This window comes from Gopherus flavomarginatus, chromosome 3 (assembly GCF_025201925.1).
Source record: "Gopherus flavomarginatus isolate rGopFla2 chromosome 3, rGopFla2.mat.asm, whole genome shotgun sequence".
Classification (NCBI taxonomy): Eukaryota; Metazoa; Chordata; order Testudines; family Testudinidae; genus Gopherus; species Gopherus flavomarginatus.
The window spans coordinates 259,174,433-259,196,132 of NC_066619.1; the positions used below are offsets into that span (position 1 = coordinate 259,174,433).

At 41.5% G+C, this 21,700-nt stretch overlaps 1 protein-coding gene across 1 annotated transcript; it reads right to left on the reverse strand.

Annotated features, from left to right (window-relative positions):
- Window positions 1-271: 271 nt before the first annotated feature.
- TMEM128 (transmembrane protein 128) lies at window positions 272-16,929 on the reverse strand. Its single transcript, XM_050948107.1, has 5 exons — window positions 16,790-16,929; window positions 8,653-8,794; window positions 4,254-4,415; window positions 2,369-2,478; window positions 272-566 (listed from the first exon to the last, which is right to left on the reverse strand). Exons 1-4 carry the CDS (start codon window positions 16,899-16,901, stop codon window positions 2,379-2,381), a joined length of 516 nt encoding a protein of 171 aa, XP_050804064.1. The 5' UTR covers window positions 16,902-16,929; the 3' UTR covers window positions 272-566; window positions 2,369-2,378.
- Between the last annotated feature and the right edge of the window lie 4,771 nt (window positions 16,930-21,700).

The following is a 21,700-nucleotide window of genomic DNA, read 5'->3' on the forward strand; positions in this document are numbered from 1 at the left end:
CTTCCCATTCCAGACATCTGCTACTAACAACAGACCCTTCTATGACTCTTTAGTGACATCTTAATTTGATCAGTATCAGAGGGGTAGCCATGTTAGTCTGGATCTGTAAAAGCAGCAAAGAATCCTGTGGCACCTTATAGACTAACAGACGTTTTGGAGCATGAGCTTTCGTGGGTGAATACCCCCTTCTTCAGATTCACCCACGAAAGCTCATGCTCCAAAACGTCTGTTAGTCTATAAGGTGCCACAGGATTCTTTGCTGCTTTTAATTTGATCAGTTCTTTAACTCAGTCTAGTAGCTTCTGAGCATTGCAGCACATGCACCCCCTTTCCCCCTACACATTCCAACAATAACATGGCTAGTGACAGATGGAACTGGCATGAATGTTGAATTGATTTGCTTTTGTAAATGTGAATCAGACTCTTCATGTGATATTGAAGTTCTGAAATACAATATTGCCATGTTTTTCAGCAGAGGTTCACAAGGAACCCATAGTATTTAAACTTCGCACACAGTGTAGCGAACCAAGTTAGTTACTTCCTTGCAAAGGCAGATTTCTTGATACCTAGAAACTCAAAGAAAAGTAAGGATTTAGTTATACTATTTTAGTTCTTTGGTGCAAACAAAAGCAAAACCAGCATTACATATTGCCAGAACTATTCGTTATCTCAGATGTGGTAGCTTTAGAGTTAGCGACCGAGACTGAAAGAGTACATTACATTCTTCATCGCTGTGTTCACATAAAGGCATGCTGGCCTTCTTAGAGTGGGTTTACAGGGAAGGGGGCAGAGGACAGGCTAACAAACTAAGCTGCCCTGTAACAACAGTCAGCCAGCCAGCGAACCAGCTTCTCTAGGAGGGGAGCTATTATTGGATAAAGAGCCAGGCTAAACAGAAGAGGGCCTCTTTCTTGGCTACACCAGCTGGTATAAACTGTTTGCTGAACTGACATGGATATATGTGGTTTGTGTTGTGTAGCTTGGATTTTTTGTTTGTTTGCTTTACTTTCAGAGTATCACAATTTTGGGTTGTACAGCTTGTCAGATCCCCTTTTCAGGAGGGTAGTTACTGGGGTGGTTGTCTCAAATCTGCAAGGGGAAATTCTTTTCCCTTAGAAAAGGTGGCTCACTTGCAGCAAGCATGAGCCACCTCATGAGGTTTAGTGGTTTCTCAAATCATTCTGGATTGCTGACAAAGAAAGGCTATTGTTTAAGTGGGCGGAATAAGACCTAGGAATGGAACGCTCTGGATTTGAGCATCAAAAAAGGGGAGAAATGGTAACAAATGGGTGTCAATAATTTTCTCCATTTTCCTTTGCTACTAGGACAGATTGCCCCCAAAAGTAATCCTGTTCTGATTTAATAAACTTTCAGCCACTTGGCCAAAAGTTCCCGATGTCTAAATTCATTGGTCTCTACTGCTTACAATCCAGACTGATAATGTTTTAGGTAAGGGTGAAAAAACTCCCCTCAGTTACCAGAGCATGTGGAATATGGGAAATAAGATACACAAGTATGTGGGAGAAATGGCGGAGGAAACCTAAAAGTTTCCCCTGTCCTTGAACGTGAGGTGCACAGGATGGGAAAAGGTTTAAGTGAAGAGTTTATGTTGCTTGAGGGAAAAGAAAAAATACTGCAATGTTCTTCTCAAATCACTAGTGCTCTAATACCGCATTTACAGGGATCACTGGGAATTTTAATACACTTTGGGCCAAGTTTTTCCCTTGAGGTAACATTTTAGTTAGGGACTTTGTTTTTTGCATATTTGCCAATATACGTATTGATTTTAAGGCTATGTTAATGGCATAGTGGGAACTTAGTTCTTCAGAGGTTAACAATAGTCCCACCTCACTCCAATGCTCTATAGACAGCATGCTCTGCAATCCCTGCTTTTAGTCCCCATCTCTACCTGCAGCTGCCACTCCTCCTTTCAGCCAGCTAAAATGCCAGCAGTGTTCACTCACTGTCAAACAGCGATCCATCTCCCTGACAAGCCACTTAGCCCTATTCTACAGTCCATTTCTTTCCTATGCTATGGCCAAAGCACAGGACACACACTGATATACCACCTACCCAACATCTCTACCCCACTAGCACCCACACAGCTGTGACAACTTCCAACTCTGGCTCATTTCTGAAAGTTGAAAAACAATTCAGGAATGAAGGGGGAGAAGGGATTAGTTTACAGCATGTTAAAACTGGATATTTTGCATAAGGACTAATTTACAAACAAGATATATTGACTAAACTTGTTAGAGTTCTGTTTCTTGCATTCACGTTAGAGTGCAATTGGTTTATCAAATGAAAGTTAGTATAATTCAAAAGACAAGTTTGTGGATGTACACAGATATTTAAAAAAAAGTGTTACCTTAGGTGACTCATCCCAGCAGTGACACAAGCATCACAACACCCATAAACTGAGTGAACAGCAACAGAGGAGTGAGAAATGACCATACAGGCCATAAGGCAATGTTGAAACTGGAAATAAAAACAAGAAGTTTAATTATTTTTTTTTAGTAGTTTTAATGTCATGTACTATATCATGTACATATCTGGCATATTGTACCAGAAGTAAGATTAAGGACTCTACACCCCAATCTTGAAAGATAAATTTGAAAACAGTATTGTAAAAAGAAAAAAAAGTCTCCTTCTACACAATCAATTTTGTTATTGTGTAAAAGACAACTCTATAGAAGTGGCGCCATGCTGTTACACACCTGTGCCACAATTCCTTGGTTTACTAGAAACCCTCCCAACAAAACAGCGATTAATTATTGTCCTATACAACAAATATTACAGCCATGGAAGAGAGAGCATCAGTATAAGGAACTTTTAATTGTCTGTTTATGTAGGAAGTAAGATGAGCAATTTGATTTTCAGATAGTGTTCAGGGCTGGCAGTTATGAAAAGCTTTTAGATCACCCATTTAAGCAACCTTGATCATGAATTAACTGACAAGAGAACTCCAAGATATCCTTGTATAACCTGAGAATAAAATTTGACTTAAGCAACAAAAAAAAGAAATTTTAAGCCAAGTGTGATCATGTTGCTTCTTTCACCTCCCTTTTGTTTTCAAGTTTTGCAAAATGTGTGTCATAAGGTCACCTATTGGCACTGTCTGAAAACTCATGCAATAGTGAAACTTTCAAAATTGGCTCCATCTTTTTTAAATTGAATTGGAAAGCAAGGAATACACAAACTAGTTGTTTTGCAGATTTCTTTTTCTGCATCCATGCACAATTGTTATAGACTATGAATAAGAGTTTAGCATTATATAAAGCAAGGTGTCAGGCTGTAGCACTTCAGTAAAAGCCAAGTTATTTTTCAAGCATTTATAAGCTTTCTAAAAAAGCCAGAGTTCAGAGTATATATTGAAATTTTATTATTTAAAGTAGTGTTTGGCAAGTTTGATGAAAGCTATCGGTACTGACCACTGGTTTGGCTATAAAGCAATTTGAAGTAGTTTCCACCTTGAAAAACAGTTGTACATAGAGAGTATTTAGTTTTGTCCTAACTTGTCAGTTATACACTATATTCTCAGCTTTATTTTTAACAATCATCTTTTATTTAACAAAACCAGCAAAGGACTTGTCTATCTTTGTAACACTTGGAAAAAACAGAAGACCCAGTACACTCAGAAATGGTCAAAATTGTATATTTAGTCCACTACAGGCCTCAGTTCCAGTCTGCAATCACAGCTTTCCAACAATTAGGAATTAACTTTTTCAATAAAAAGGAAAATGTAACCCAAAAATGATGGAAGTATGATGTCTAAAATTTTTGTTTCAGTAGTAGTTTATTCTTTTCATAGGTTTACCACCTTGATCTGGCATTTTTTACTTTTTCAACAATGTATACTGTTGTATTTTTGATAAGATTTTGTTTTAAGGTTTTTAGAGACAAGGCCAGGTCTACCACATTTACATAAAAAAAAAAAGAAATAATTACCATATATAAAGACCATTTGATCTACAGGAGACTACTCATGAAACAAGGTACTGGTAAACCGGAATAAGGGTGGCAGAATCTGATCCATGATCTCCAAGAATATTAATGAAAATAAGAACTTTATGCTAAACAGAACTAATTCAGGATGTGAGCAACATTACTGGACTTGACCAAAATCTACAGAAGTGACCATTCTATCAGTGTCCACTAGTGCTTCTAAATTCAAGAGGCTGTTGGCATTATCACTGGTATCCCTATTCAGGTTTTGTAAAAGTTTTATGTATTTCTGAAGCACTTTAACTTACCAAACTGCTGCTGCAATAAAAGTGGCAGTTGTGACAGGTATCAGTACTGGATACTGGGCATCATAATCCTCAATTCCACAATACCACTCTAGATATATTATGCAGTAAAAAGCAATAGCTAAGCTCGCAACCAACAAACAGCTGCCGAGAACAATGCACCAACTGCAAGGAAATAAACAAATTAAATACAGCAAAATTTCATTTTGCATGCTATTATCCATCACTCTAATTCACAGTAGCGCCTTACTTCATAGATTTTTACTGTGTTGTAGCAAACGCTGATGTTACTAAGAGTACATTACTTTCACAAAATACAACGCATCTGTCTAAAACAAAGAAATTACTTAAGCATGTCTTATGATACATGATAACAGCAAGAATAATGTATCACAATAATTCACAAAATTCAGTTACTTTCAGTGAGTCTCAGTAATTAGGGGGAATTAGAGAAGATCTACTCTGCAGTGTATAAATGTACTGGAACAATTCTTTTTGTTAAGCAAGCATTGTCAGATTAAGAGAGTTGTAAATAATTAGGCTCATGCCAGGTCTACACTAGAATAGATTTAGCATATAGCTATATGGATCAAAAGTGCTTTTGCTGGTATAGCTTACACCAATCGTCAGAGTGAAATAAACTATACTACCAAAAGAATTATGCCACTTTAATAATTGGATCTATTCTTGACTTTTGCTGATATATTTCTGAATCAGAAATATAAAAAAAAAAACAAAAAACACCATACACACCCCCTTTAAACAACCCTCTTACTGATACTGCTATATTGGCAAAAGTATTTAGTTTAGAGTTACCACATCCCCAAGCCAGAGGATAAACACTACACTTGTATTTTATATGACAGTTTACTGTGTAGTTCTTATATAAAGTGAAGTTCTGAGCTTTTCACTGAACATTATCAAACACTGGGTGCTGGCTGGTGAGTCTTGCCCACATGCTCAGGGTTTAACTGATCACCATATTTGGGGTCGGGAAGGAATTTTCCTCCAGGGCAGCTTGGCAGAGGCCCTGGAGATTTTTCGCCTTCCTCTGCAGCATGGGGCACTAGTCACTTGCTGGAGGATTTTCTGCAGCTTGAGGTTTTCAAACCACAATTTGAGGACTTCAGTAACTCAGACGTAGGTTAGGGGTTTGTTATAGAAGTGGATGAGTGAGATTGTATGGCCTGCATTGTACAGGAGGTCAGACTAGATGATCATAATGGTCCCTTCTGACCTTAAAGTCTATGAGAAGCCTTCCTGAATTAACTAAGTTTAACTCCACTTAGTTCTGCTGTACTGCAACCCTTGGAAAAAAGTTTTTTTTAATACACAGTATTATCTTGTTTTCAATTGCTAAAACACAGTATTTTCTCAGATCATTCTCATACTGAAAGTTAGTAAAATGTTTTAATAAACTTTCACATCTACAAACTCATTACAGGATTCTAATAAAGTCAAACAGTTTAATACACTGGCTAAACAAAACCATAAGGAAAAATTATTTTAAATCCAAGCATAACAGTGTATGGAACTCAATGGTATGGAACTTAGAAAGCTAACAAATTATGGACTATAGGTGCTAATTTTATTCTAGGAGGTAAGACCCAATTTTTAAAATTATTTTCTGGTGAAATATGTCCAAATAGAGTTCAAATATGCTCAGCTTCACAAATGAAGTGAATTTATAGTCACCTCAGTTGAATTTACTAAACCCAACAGACAGCAGAGCAACTGTCTTTGTCCAAGAGATCACCTGCTCTGAAATATTTTAGCAAAGGTCTTCAGTGTGCACAGGTAGAGACAAGGGGACATTTGGGACCTTATTCTGCTAGGAGCTAAGTGCTCTCAAATCATGGGGGACTGAGAACAGCTCAGCACAGATTTGGACTCTTAACCACGTCTGGGGTCAGATTTTCAAAACTGCTCATCATGCACCAGCCCAAATGAAAACAATGCAAAGGTGTTAGTGCATTCCTATAATCTAGTTAGGTCTTTCTACTCTATTCAGGAAGAAAGATATTGATCTGATCCTAAACTGGTAATTCTACTGATGAGCCTGCAGTCTCTGACACCAATCCTGCAAATATGCACTTTATTACTATGAGTAGTCCCACTGAACTCAATGAATTACACTGGTCTACAATTTTTGAGAAGTCGTCTGCTTCATAGATAAAATGCGATATTTATTATGTATTTTGATGTGCTGAATTCAAATATGACAATTAAAACAACTGATTGGCTACTGTTTCTAAGATATTTAAGTTTTTACATTTTATGTCTATGTATATTGTGTAGATAGTAGAGTTTTAATCATAAATTGTAAACCTAGGTCTTTTCATGTGTTTATGGTTGCTTTACATGATATTTCACCTGTCCTGTTTATGTAACACTTTAAAAATCAGCAAACGGGTTATAGAAATAAAATTTATTATGAAACAAAAGGCAAAAAACTATTATGTACATAGTTTAGTCCTGTTCAGTGTCTACTCGGCGCTTCTTGGCTTGTCTCTTGTATTCATTAAATGGAGCATCTCTTGTCACTGTCCAGCAATAGTGTGCAAGCATTAATGGGCTCCATTTGCCCTGATAGCCTGCCAGGAGATTCCACTGCTGTAGTCTGGAGCTCAACAGCTCTGCCTTTCTCTTGGGTAGTTCCAAATCCCTGACAAGGTCATTCAGTTCACCTTGTGTTAGGAGGTGTGGTTCAGAGGAGGAGGATGGGAGAAAATGTGGGTCCTGTGACATTGATGGTTCAGGACCAGAAGTTTCATCCTCTTCCTCTTCCTCATCTGACTCAAGTGAGAATGATTCTGGTGCCTCAGGAACTGGCAGTCCTTCTCCCTGGGGTACTGGGCGTATAGCTGACGGAATGTTTGGATAATGCACAGGCCACTTTTTCTTCTTTGACACACCTTTCCCCACTGGAGGCACAATGCAGAAGTAACAGTTGCTGGTATGATCTGTTGGCTCTCTCCAAATCATTGGCACTGCAAAAGGCATAGATTTCCTTTTCCTGTTCAACCACTGGCGAAGATTTGTTGCACAAATGTTGCAGCATATGTGTGGGGCCCACCTCTTGTCCTGATCTCCAATTTTGCAGCCAAAATAAAGGTGATAGGCTTTCTTAACCATAGTGGTTATACTGCGCTTTTGTCATGCAAAAGTCACTTCACCACAAACATAGCAGAAGTTATCTGCACTGTTCACACAAGTACGAGGCATCTCTGCTCACTTTGGCTAAACAGAAATGTGTCCCTTTGCAAAATCAAACACTGACAAATAAGAGAGCACGACACTGTATGATTTCTAGAGCTGATATAGGGCAATTTGTTCAGCAGAATGATGTAAGCTTCGCTATGATTGCATCATCCATGACTTCTAGGAATAACATAATGCAATTCATATCATGTATGACGCAATACCAGCTTCAGATTGCAGCATTCTTTGTTTTGCCTAAAAAGCAAGTACTGTCCAAACCCAGTCATAGATTTATTCATAGATGCAGTCAAAGATGTATTTTAGTCATTTCTGGTTTAAACTGAGATCCCTTCCCTTTGTAACTCACTTATCCTCCGCCATTCCCAAGTCAAGGGTCGTATATACGGACCCAATAGCATATCTTGAAAACTAGAGCCAATCAACAATTTTAAGCATCATTTTCGTTCTCAGTGACCCAGAATTAGTAAAGTTGGACTACATTTATTTCAGAAGCATTTTGGGTATAGAGCAGTGTTATTCATAGTAGTAAAGTTTAAGCACATAAGCGCGGTTCCACAACTGAGGCCTTATAAAATATTTGAAAGGCCCAATCTTCAATTTGCTCCTTTCAAACCAATGGATGTTTTGAATTAATGGTTTCAACTTAACCCCACGCACAAATACATTAGCTCTGTAAACTAATGCCATAGGACAAATAGCCATGAAAATAAATATTACCTTTTTAGCCTTTGGCATCTATCTCCTTCTTTACATTTTGATTCCCTTTCCCTCACTCTCAAGGGTACAGTAAGCCATCCCTGATTAAAGGTCTTAACTTCTTTCAATCTCAAATAAATTTTCCAAAAACAGGCAGAGAAGTTTCTACAAAGCCAAAGGAAGACACAATATGTCCTTTCCAAAAATGTACCCAACATGCTACCCAATCAATATAGGACCAAAAGACAGAGCAAGTTCTAAATTCTGATCCCATGCACTATAGCAAAATAACATACTATAATTCGATTACAGGGTCCTGTGTTACTGTACAAGAAGAATCTTGTAAAGCTTGTATGGAAAAATTAACTTTAATTTCACAAAGATGAAATCTACAGTAATAATGCAAAGTTTAGAAATACAATGTTTTGTATATGATGTTGAAGACATACATAGAACTTTTCTTTTTAAGAAGAGGATCCCTTACCTATCTGCTTGAATGGTCTCTTTAATAGTTTTAAAGAATTCAACATAGTATGTCACAGCAATTGATGCCAAAATCCAGAATGCAGAGTGAATATTAAGTCTGGGAAGAGGCTTCTCTTTTTTCTCCACATTTGTAGATTCTTCTGGAAATGAAACAATGATTACTTTATTATAACCATCAGTAAATGGAGTATCGTTTTATTAAAATAAAATAGGACACTTAATCCTTCTAATTCATTCTTCTTTAGAGATTAACGTATTCACTGTAAAAATTTATTTTGAATTAAAAAGGAAGTATTCTAAAAAGGTTCTGCACATTTCCTGAAATAAAAACAAAAACGAAGCAAGGTGCCTTTTGATAAAAAAGTAAACAACCAGCATATGCTCTGTTTGTGTATCTTGACAGAAACATTAACAGCTGTTTACATTGCTGAAAAGGTTATTTAACCGCTTAAGAATCACCTATTATAATGAAAGAATATATTTGTTTGATATGAAAGACACACATGGAAAGGTAAGACCAGTGTTCCACACATTAATTTCTTTGCATCCATTTTCATTAACTGATGTTTGCAAGCTGAATTTCCCCATAGATCATCTTCCTACCAGGGCCGGTGCAACTCTGAGGCGAACTAGGCGGTCGCCTAGGGTGCCAAGTGGTTGAGGGTGCCAAAAAGCGGTGCCCTGGCTCAGCAGGGAGGAGCCGCCTTCTGGAGGCACCGGAGAGCCAGAGCGTCAGCTTGTGGGGGCAGTGAGCCCCAGCCATGGAGGAGCCGGCGCGGCATGGGGGGGGGAGGGGGAGCAGCCCCGCAAAGGCAGTGGCGCTGCTAGCGGGGAGCAGCCGTGCCCCCCCATCCCTCCTGCCCAGGCTGCAGTCCGGCAGCCCCTCCTCCCCCCCCGGGGAGCTCCTGCAGGGTGCAGCAAATGCACGCGGGCGGCAGACCCATGCACTCGGGCTCTGCGGCTCCCGGGCATGTGAACCGCCTCCAGGGCGTGGGGCTGGGCCTGCTCCGAGAGGGGCAGCGGCAGCAGCTCACACTCCTGGGAGCCACAGAGCCAGAGCACGGCGAGGGCGGAGCACACAGGGGCTGCTGCCTGCATGCATTCGCTCCAGGAGATCATCCCCGGGAGGGGTGGGGTGCCCCCCCGCTCCTCCCTCACCACGCTCAGATTCTGCGACTCCCAGGCGTGTGAGCCGCCGTTGCTGCCACTGTCCCTCCCAGAGGGGTCTGGCGATCTGTGGAGGACAGAGGCGGCGGGCAGCATATGAGTGCACAGCCACCTCCTCCCCAGGCTCCAACTTTCTCGGCTCCCATCGCTCTCTAGCCCGTGTGCCTCTGGCCGGGTGCTTCCCCACACAGCAGCAGCTGGAGTGGGAGGGGGGGAGTTGCTTCAGGCCTCGCGGTACAGGGAGCTGGGTAACTTGGACCCCAGGGAGGCAGCGGATGCGCTCTCGGATGCTGCCCGCCGCCTTTATCCCCCGCAGATCGCCAGAGCCCGGCATTGGCTCCTGCCCTGGGAGCAGCAATGGGAGGCGGTACAGGACTAGGAGGGGTGCTCCTGTGGACCATGGCAACCAGGCAGAGTGGGGTTCCCGGGAAATGTCCCTGACCATCGCTGTCTGACTGGCTTGGCAGGAAACTTTCGTGGCACCAACCCCTAGGCTGATGACCTGAACCTGGGAGTTGTAAATTGCAGCCACTTGGGGTCCTCTTCCCCTCATGTCGCATGGGCCAAGCCTCAACAGATCAAACCCCGCCCCCCCGGACTTTCTAGTTGTATTTCCCTGTATGGATTAATCTGGGATATCTATGAGAAAACAACCTATTAAAAGTTACATGATTAAATACTTGATATTTGCATCAACCTAGCTTTCAAAAATACACCCCAACTTTTTTTATTTGCAGTGTTTAAATCAAGAAAACAATTCCTGCTGCAATGATGTATCCTGCTCTTTAAACTGTTCAGAAAGCCACAGCATACAAATAAATTAATGTAGTTAACATTTTAAAAAGTAATTCAACTGATTATAGAACACAGCTACATAACTAGAAAAATCATGCCAAGATTTTTGGTTTCACACTTTCCACATAAGGAAGTGATTAGTAAAGTGGGAAATATATTATGCGTAAGCGGAGTCAATGTCAACTAGAAACAGAAGTTTCAGTAAATATTAGTTTAAACTTAAAGACAAACTTTACAATATGAAATCATATGGGAGGGACCTATTTTATAAAGAACATTTCAAAAAAGCACTTTTCAGCAGTTGTTGGAAAGCTGTCAGGTCATTTTTAAGTAGTGAGTCAAAGGTCTGCAAATCTGTTATTGAACTTACTTATTACTATGAACTCTTGAAAAGGACCAGGGTGATGGGGTTTAACTACAGGGACACACGATTTTATACAATCCTTTGTGCTGTCACATTATTTTAAAGAGAGAAAGTAGATGAGGTGATATCTTTTATTGGACCAACTTCTGTTCGTGAGAGGGACAAGTTTTCTAGCTACACAGAGTTCTTTTCTTCAGGTCTGAAAAGGTACTAACAGTATCACAGCTAAATACTAAATCTAACAGATAGGTTAGCACATATTCAAGGGGACCATTCAAGGTGAAGTAGCCCATTAACTCTCTTGTAATCTCCCCTTTTGTCCTGGGATTAGTGGGCTGCAGGTTGTTGTAATTAACCATAAATCCAGTATCTTTATGAAGATCATGATTTTTAATGTCTAGCAACGTTTTGAATTCAAGCTCCTGGGCTCATCTTTTGAAAAGTGTTTTGCAGGTTTCCTTTGAGGATGAGGACTGACAGGTCAGATATCGAGTGATTTTGTGGGGGCCCAACTCATGAGTCCTGAATGTTTGAGGTTGGCAATACTGAATATTACATCATGTCACTAAAGAAATTTAAGTCAAGGTTTCTCAAACTTTTTCACAGGCCACATTTTATTGTTATTGTTTCAGGGCCAAATCCTCCCCCTCTGACAATCACATCGTATCCAAATATGGTAACCCTACATAAGCCAGCTCTGCATTGCGGGCACAAGCGTACTGCTTCACCTCGGTACAAAGTGGCAATGATGTCATTTTTCTCGTCACCCACAGCCGTTACCTGTTCTGACAGGCTGTTTATAATGCTAAGTTTACTAGTTTTCGGAGGTTTTCGACTGAGACTAACTATTTTTGTTGAGTTGTTTCAGATCTAAGACTCTGGCAACTGCTGCTGCATCATTTCGCTAATACTTTGTGTCAATTGTGTGTGTATGTTAAATATTTTAGTTTATATGTTTATCATGTGCAGGTTGTTGAAATTTGTCAAACTGATATTGTCAGTTGTTGTATGACAGAGTATCCGCCATTCTAATTTTATAACTTTTATTAACAATAATAGGATATTCTAAAGGTAGAATAAAATGTAGTAGATTTTGATATGAAAGAAGGAACTATACGTTACTAAAAAGGGTGTATTTCTGATTACAATCAACATTTCCTTAAAATTAAGCAGTCATCTTGATCTCTTAATGTTTACGTCAAACAGTTGAGGAAATTCAAATAGTGACTCAGTAAGTGACATGTATTCTCTATCCTTTACTTTTAATAGTGAACAAGAAAAAGAACTGAACGGAATAAAATTTCATTTCTTTTCGTTATCAGTTGATGCAGCCTCATGGCAGATAGATATGTAGACTAAATAATGAAATTAATAAATTTTCAAGCCAAAAAAGTGTATTAATTCTAATGAACAATGCCACATTATGAAGTATTCATTTTTGAACGTTTATAATGCATGCTCTGGGGTGAGGAGAGGCAGGAGGCACAAGTTTTGCCTAGGGTGCAAAATAGCCTTGCACCGGCCCTGACTCAAATCATGCAACGTAAGTCACCCATCAAATTAAAATTATACTCATATTATTTGAACTAGCTGGAAGAATAAGTTGATCGCTTGAGTAAGTCTCTTAATTTTAACCTTTCAGATCTAATGAGAGCAAGAAATATTCTCAAATAACAAAAAGGGAGACTTTCCACAGGCTCAGGGTTTTCAACATTTTCTTGTTTTAAAAAATTCCTACAGTTTCTGCATGGGTATATATGTAAATTTGAGATATATTTTATTTATCATGATGCCTCAAATATATTATTGCTCAGGTATAGTAGTTCTGTCATTTTATACATCAAGCACATAAATTGGTTACTTTCAAACTTAAATTGTATGTTTGCATTAATAAAACACTATGCAGCACACTTAATTTTACAAAGCTGTTCTGACTGGAAGCTTTTAATAAAAAGTTTATATACAGATGAGTGATTCATTTTCAATACCTAATTGCTTAAACAATCTGATTACTGTGTTCTTCAACACCATTAACATGTCGATTTGTGAAGCAGGTATGTTGTAATATATGGGCCCTATGAATTTACCCTAATTATGACCTCAACTGTAAAATAAGTGAAAGTTCATAAAGTGTTATAATAACCTCTAACAAATGTTGGGAAAGCAGATGAAATTAGTCCAAACAAACAGGTCTACTGATATAACTCAAGGACTGTGTTAAGATCATACCCGACAAACAAGTGTGGGATCAGAATTCAATGGACTGAAATTGGTGTGTTCAAAATTAGGCCTATCTGGTTAGTATTTCACACATCACTCCCTTTTGATGGCCTCAAAAAGCAATTTTGAGGGAAATGCTGGCAGGCTGACTGAAAAACAAGAGAAGAGGAAGGAGTGAGCTTCCCCATCATTGCTGCCGCTATCACTGTTTCCTGGGACGCCAGATCTTTATCCTAATCCTGAGAGATGTTCTGACCAGCCTGGGCCAGAGAGAGGGACACAAGACATCTCCACACCTACCCGCTCCAGCTAAATCCTACCACTACTTGGGGAGGAGGGGTGATGTCTGTCTCTCATAGATGCATGCACACGTTGCTTTATTTCTTCTCTTTTGTACCTTCTCCTCTTTTCTTTTGTCTAAAAGATCTGCCTTTGCTGGTCTAGGCTGCATATTTTGCATCACTGCTGTAGGTCTGTGACCAGAAAGGCAGCACCTAGATGGCCTACTGCTGGTATAGGTTTGCCAGGTCTCAAAGTGGCTAATGAGACCCTGTTTTGTGCCTGCATTTTTCCAGAAGTGAGGTTGCACGTGAAAGTCAGAGACCAAACCTACGTTTTCTGTCTTTGCTCACTCCTCTCTTTTCCCATGTGAGTGTGTCTTGTTTTGTCTTTTAAGAAGCAGGATTGGAGTTTAGCAACAGTAGCAGCTCCAGCCCATCTCAACTAACCTCTTTTCCCCAAAAAGGATAGTTATGGCCATCTGTAGTACCAGGAGGGAGACTGTCAAAAAGAAAAAAAAAAAAAAAAAGAGTGGGGGGGGAAGGATCTTTCTAAAAGCTCTCTCCTGCTAAATGGAAAGGGGGAAAAGGTTGTTAAAATGAACCCCTTATTAATACTCTACATTTTAAATGCCTTGACTATTTTCGCTGTACTTTCTTTAATGGGTAATAGATTTTTAATAGTGCCATGGTTCTAAGCAGGCTAAGGGATACCAAACCCTGAATCTTGTTTAGTGTTGGACAGTTTCAGGGTTAGGCTAACACATTTAATTCTTTGGGCCCATATAGTCCTAAATTAATATAACGGGCTTATAACTTTTGAATACTGAACTTAGACTCAGTAGTAGGGCACTCCAAGCCCTCTCTGATGGCAGAGGACAACAAATGTACTGATCCACTGTACTTGGAAATGACCCAAACTTGATTGGAGTTAAATTTTATGAAGTGTTCACTGACCAGCAGCTTCCTGGGCTGGACTGTCAAAACAGAACTTATTCCTCAAGTCTGAGGCACTCCCTCCATGACTTGTTTTACACCAAATCATGATGAGCAATAGGTTACAGCACAGCATATGCTCGACTGTCTCCTTGAACTGGGTCTGGAATTCTAAACGGTTAGAATACCTGATATACCAAAACTTGATCACTAGCTTATGTTGACAGACACTGAGCTATTATAAATACTCTGTATAACCACTTGGGACAAATTCACTGAGGCCAGGGTCTTGCCCAACTGCAAAAGAGCTCTTCTGCACATGGACATGTAGAAGCCTATGAAATACTTGTCCTAGCTGCTCACCTATCTTGCATTTGGTTAGGTGTTTTGATAGGTACTGGTAGTCTACACATCACAGTGATAGGAAATATTGTTAAGTCACTGGCTGTGAATGTCTTATTAAATTTTGGACTGTAAATAAACTGTAAGACTGGAGGGCGCAAAATATCCTTGCACCGGCCGTGCTTCCTACCAGTGTCACATGCCAAGTTTTCAATTTCAGGAGCTAGCTGGATATGCAGAGGATATTAACTGTACTTCAGTTACTGTAAAAAAGTGATTACATGGACATTTAGATTTTTCTAGCATTCTCACTGTAAGATCTGAGCACCTTACAAATTTTAGAGCAGACAAAATCAATATGAAGGCAAAGGAGCATGCAGTTTTGAAGACAAGGGTGTATGTTTTTACCTGCGATGCTGAAAGACCAACTCATTAAACAAGACACATACACTGTTAGAATAAACTAAACTGATGGGAATACCTGTGGAAATATTTGCATGGTTGAATATTTCACATATTTTAAGCCTCCTTTATTATGACAAGCACATTATTTATAACTGCTCTGGATTTGCCTCTCTCTGTTCCCTAGTACTAAACAGTTAGTAACACCCTTGCCATGGTAATATATATTACTTCACTTTATATTTTTCTGTGATTTGCATAATAATTTGCTAAATCGATTACTACTAAATTTACCTAATTTACCACTTTGGAACCTTTCTTTGTCTCAATCCCCTTTGGTCCACAGTTCCAGGGCCTTTACGCTGCCTAAAAAAACTGCTTTGAGATCCTATTCTTGTATTTCTGAGATCCTCTACAACAGGGGTTCCCAAACTTGGTTCGCAGCTTGTTCAGAGTAAACCCTAGCGGGCCACAAGACGCTTTGTTTACCTGAGCATCTGCAGGTATGGCCACTTGCAGCTCCCATTGGCCGGGAACAGCGAACCACAGCCACTGGAAGCTGCAAGCGGCCATACCTGCAGACGCTCAGGTAAACAAAACATCTTGCAGCCCACCAGGAGCTTACCCTGAACAAGCCATGAAACAAGTTTGGGAACCCCTGCTATACAACAAGGGTGTGAGACCTGTTTGATTTTTTTCTTCCTCCCCTTTCTGTACAGTTCTTCTTCCTCATCACCCTCCCTTCTCTTATTAATATTTTAATAGCTTCATAATGAATAAATTACTGCAACCCAATGTCTGACACCCCTAAAAATTAACAAGAACAAAGTACTGATAAGCTCTCCTCAGCTGCTGTCTCTATTGAGGGAGGAGGGCGGGCTGGCATAAGGGGCAGAGCGTATATACCCTGACAGACAGGGCCAGCTACTGGAACTCATACAAGGGGTTTGTCCACATGAGAAAGTGTAGTTCGAGGTACCACCCCCTCGCACAGCACACACACCCGTACCGTGGATGTAGTTATTGCAGGGTATACGGCAATCATAATAATAACAACAACACGTAATAACTGCACTGGCAGGAGCCACATTTATACTGGTATAATAGTGGCCACACCAGAGTTTTACTAGTGTTAACTACTTCAATTAAAAAACTCTAAACGACACACTTAAACCCCTAAAATCTAAGTGTAGAGCAGGCTTAGAAAGTGCTGCCTCCAATGTAATACTCCTAGAACTAGTTCAATGTCTCCCCTAGACCATACCTCTACCTCAGCCACCGCCAGCCCGGGCGTGACCGTCTCCCCTCCCCACATCGGCCCTGAGGCTCCTTCTCCCTGCCTGTCTCCTTTGGCTCTGCCTGCGCCGCAGGCACAACACGCTCGAAGAAAATCACTGGCCGCCTCCCCGCACGCACCGGATTCCAGGGAGGGGCCTCCCTCCGCCCCCCGCCTGCCCGCAGCAGACACCGCTGTTCCCGCGCGAAGCTACTCGGCACAGGGGGGTGCGGGGCCTGACCCGCCCTCCTCTCCCAAGGTCGTGGGAAGAGGGGGAGGCGCCGTCCTGCACCCGGGCAGCGGTCACGCCCCGCGCTAAAGGCGGAGTCCCCCACAGGCTCCAGGAATCACCTACCAGCCGCTCCCCCGGGAGGAGGCTGTAGCAGCAGAGCCTGGGGCTCTACCTCCTCCCTCAGGTGGCGTCTCAGCCGTAGCAGCGGGTCCCTGTCACCCAGCCCAGCCGCCATCTTGGGCTGCTCCGGAAGTGACGCAGGAAGGAAGTACAGGTAGGACGGGCTGAGAGGGAGCTATAAATAGAAGCGTGGTAGTTGTAAGCAGTTGTAGCCGTTGTCCTGGGCGACGCGCGCTTTACCGTGTGTTACGTTGCTGTCCATTTTTGTGACTTATTTTCTTGTTTTTTCTAATTAAAAATAACGGTGACCTTGTGTAGTAGTTCTAGAAACATGAACCCCACAGGTGGCGTCTTTCACTTTTGGGGACCAAACGTGGTGCTGGCTTGGGTAGAGTTGACAGGTGGCTGGTTAAAAAGGGACGCTGCCAGCTCTGGTCAGCACCCTGACTGGGCTGCTAAAAGTCCAGTTGGTGGCACAGCAGGGCTAAGGCAGGCTGCTTGGCTAGGTGCAGCTTCTGCAAGGCATTTCCCTCTGGCCCCTAGGCGCAGGGACTGGGACAATCAGGGAGGCTCTCTGTACTGCCCCCAGTGCCGGCTCCACAGCTCTCATTGGCTAGGAACCATGCAGAGCTGCCTGGCCCCACTGCCAGGGACCGGACGTGCTGGTCACTTCCAAGCGTAGTGGAGCCAGGGCAGGCAGGGAACCTGCCTTAGCCCTGCTGTACTGGTGACTGGGAGGCACCTGGGGTAAGCGCAGCCCAGCTGGAGTCTGCACCCCCAACTCCCTGCCCCAGGTTGGAACCCCAACCTGCACCTCAACACCCTGCCCCAGCCCTGAGCATCCCCATCTGCACCCCTACCCCATGTCAGAACCCTCATCTGCACCCAAACTCCCTCCCAGACCCTGCACCGCAACCACCTGCCCCAGCCCTGAGCCCCCTCCCAGAGCCCACACCCCTGCCCCCAGGTCAGAACCTCCACCTGCACCCAAACTCCCTTCCTGAGCCTGCGCCCCAATCCCCTACCCCAGCCCTGAGCCTCTTCCCAGAGCCTCCACATCCTCCTGCACCCCAACTCCCTACCCCAGCCCTGAGCCCCCTTCTGCACCCAAACTCCCTCCTTGAACCTGCATCCCAATGTCCTTCCCTAGCTCTGAGCCCCCTCCCACACCAAAACTCTATCCTGGAGCCTGCACCCCAAACCACCTCCCCAAGCCTGGAGCCCCCTCCTGCACGCCTAAGGCCCAGCCCAACCCCACAGCCCACACCCCAACCTCTTTCCCCAGCCTGGAGTCCCCTTTTGCACTCTGAATCCCTCATTTCTGCCACCACCCTGGAGCCCTCACCCCTCCCTCACTCCAACCCCCTGCCTCAGCCTAGTGAAAATGAATGAAGGTGGGGAAGAGCGAGTGACTGAGGCAGGGGCTGGAGTGAGTGAGGGGGGGCTTAGAGAAGGGGTGGGGCAAGGGTGTTTGGTTTTGTGTAATTATAAAGTTGGCATCCTAGGCTTGGGGATGACCAAGCCTGTAGCTCTGGTGTCCACAATGTCTTTGCCCCAATCACTGGGGCAGAATGGTGCCTGCGCCCTGCCTGATGTGACAACCGGTACACCTATTTCAACCTCAGAAGGGTCCCTTGGCTGGGTTTGTGGCGTTGACCTGTGGCATAGGTGCAGGACACAGGGAGACCAGTAATTTGGTGGCAATGTATCTTGTCTTACTTTGAGCCCATGGGAAGGATAGATGGTGTGCACTGGTACATTCAAATCCAATGCAAATTTCTTGGGAAGTATTTTTGAGTGTCACCAAGGAGTCATCTCCAGTACCCAGAGAGTGGGTAATCTGCTTCTGAGGTATGCTAGTCATCTCTCTTCGGTTTGGTGGTGGAATTGAGAGCTTCCTCCAACCCTTCACTGTGTCAAGACTTGCTCAAAGCATGTGTGTGTGGGATAAGTCAGTCACTTCTTATATCTACACATAAATGGAGGACATCTTTTATCAGTTTAGCCGTAAATATGTTTAATTACATGAAAAGATAAGGTGAATGTGTTAACCAGCTAAGCTGGTCACTATTACAACACAAACCCTCTAGCAGGTCAATAACATAGGGAGCTAGTGTTTGCCCTTAAACTCCCTTCCAGTACACCCTCCCGCCCCCCGCCCACCACCCCCACCATCTCTCACCAAAAGTAATAGCTCAAAAATAATAATGACTCTTTTTAAAGTACCAGGAGACAAATATAAAGGTACAAACAGAACAAGGTTTATTAAACAAAGGACCCCACAACCAATAACAGCGAACAAGCAATAAAGCACTCAGATGTTAACAGACAGATAGGATTGAAGCCAAGGACTCCAAACAATACAGGTGGTTAGTAGGTATACAATAAATCAAGAAAATTAATACATCACCATGTCACTGACGAACAAGGGACGAGACAGGATCACACAAGGACTCAGGAACACAATGCAGGAGACAGAAACTCGGGAATGCACAGGAACAGCTCAGAAAATCAGGATCGATCAGGAACACAGGTAAGTAGGTCTTCTAGTCTTCTCTTCTGGTCAATGTTCTCTCCAATTTTTTCCATCTATGTGCAGACTAAATTTTGTTATGTGCACCAATATTGAGGTAATGTGTGGATGTGCACCACCAGTAGAAACAAAAATGCTAGATATAACATATATTTTTAAAAAGTTACCATAGGTATGGAGGAAGAAGAGAGAATATTAAAACAAGGGATAATTAACAAGATGCACTGCTTAAGATGTTTATTTAATATGAAATCAAATAAAAATAAAATTAACATTGCAAAAATTTCAGTAGCCTTTTAGAATCTTACATGTATCTATTCCTTTTGAAGCATAAAACAAAATTATCAATTTTCTTGATATAGGAAACAAATATTTTATCATTAGTATTGATGCATGAAATAAAATAAAGTTTACACTTTATGCTTGAAATTAAAGATATCTCTTGGCTTGACATGAAAACAGCTTTTTATCTAGTGTCTTTATGTATGATATATATTCCCTTTTTTTGTGACACCTGAACGAAATTATTTTGTTTATTTTCTTGATTTAGGAGATCACTAATCACTGTCACTGGAATGAGACCCCAGGCCAGTAGCTGGCAGATTAAATGATGGGGCAGACACTTGCCACTGGCTATGAACATTTTCTCTTCCAGTGTTTATACACAGTGTCAAGGTTTACTTCTTCACTACTTGAAGTATGAAATTTGATCCTCATTGGCATATCCAGGTGATTTTATTTCAAGCTGTTTCATGATTTAGTTCTGATATTATTCATATGGCTAAAGCCACGCTCACAGTCAGCACTGAAAACTTGAAAAAATCCACCAGTTGTGAAAGTACACTGTATTGTTCTGCATTTTGTAGACTGAAAGTCACTATTTCCTGGAAATTTATCATCAGCTTTGCTTCATGTTTCTCTGCAATTATGTATTTGTAAACATTGTACTCGTTCACAATTGACTCCTTTTTTTCCATGGTGTTTTGGGCAGATGACTTCACTCAACTAAGGTCCAAAATTTTTCTGTATTTGTCAACTAGCTTACTAATGTTTTCAATGCCAAATTCATAACTGATTTGCTGTGATGAAAGTGAGGCAAAATCAAAAGCTGCTATTCATTTTAATTCCTTTTCTAGAAACCTTTTATTCAGATGATCACACAGTAGAGAGATGAAACTTAGAATAGATTAACTGCTGAATTGTTCATCTCTTGTGCTTGATGCAATTAGATTTTTCACACTGTTGCTCCAAGAGACTGTTTCTCCTAGATAGTGTCCTCTCATCTTGCGGATCTGGGCCCTTGCTAACTGTACAGCTTCAAGTGTTGTTAAAGAGCTCTTCTGAAAGCATTTGGTCAGTTCTGCAAATTCATATAAAACATCATTTAATGCAGTTAGAGTGATACGGTAATTAGTGTCAAAAAGCTTCTTTAGGCAGTACTTTGCATTGGGTCATTATTTGAGATTTCATGTTCAAAGTATCTAAGAAGGGTCTCTTAATTGCTCATCAAAGCACTTACAGCAAAATGTCTAGATAGCCACCTCACTTAATTTCGGGCTTTAAATGATACAGTCTCATTTTCTGTGACATTTGCCATTTCCTCAAATTGTCCTCTTTGGACTGAGGATGTGCAGAAGACTGTATAGATGGTCTTCAAAAGTGTCTCTATTTTCTTCATCATTGGTACTTTTTTCCACGCATCAACTAACCCCAGATTTTCTCAATGTGCCATACATTGTTGTTCTATTAAATGTGGAATGCACTCCTTGAGTTGTGTGGCAACACCATAGTTTTTTCCTAGCATGACAGAGGCACCATCAGAAGTGAACATCACCTTTTTCATTATGTCCAGCTTATTGAGAGTGTAGAAATCCACCAAACACTGTCTTAAGCACTGGAGATGCTGCATCTCTGAACTTAACAGAAATATCTGTGCTTTCTTCAGTAATAAGTGTGTGATAGGAAGACAGGCAAATCTCTGACATGATTTCTGTGTGGACAACACTACTGATTGATTCCAAAAACTCTAAAGCATAGTTTTTGCTATGCCATCTCATTGGTTCATGCAGATACTTTGCCATGTGATCATTTATATTTTGCACAGAGTGCCTGGAGCTGTTTATTTGTATTGCAAGCAGAACATTGTCTATGAGAAATTTTATTTCTTCTGGCTTTGAACACTGTCTTTCCATCAGTGCCAGTCTCTTTTATCTGTAACTAGTGGTTTCTAATACAGTACTTCACAAGTCAAATCCCAGTGGGTGAGAATTTATGCTTCTAAGAATATGTGCAGCAGATTCATGACCTTTGCTTGATAAATGCATCTTCACCTCTTTATGTAGTCCAACTTCCATCCATCTTCACATTTCTTGCCTGTAGAG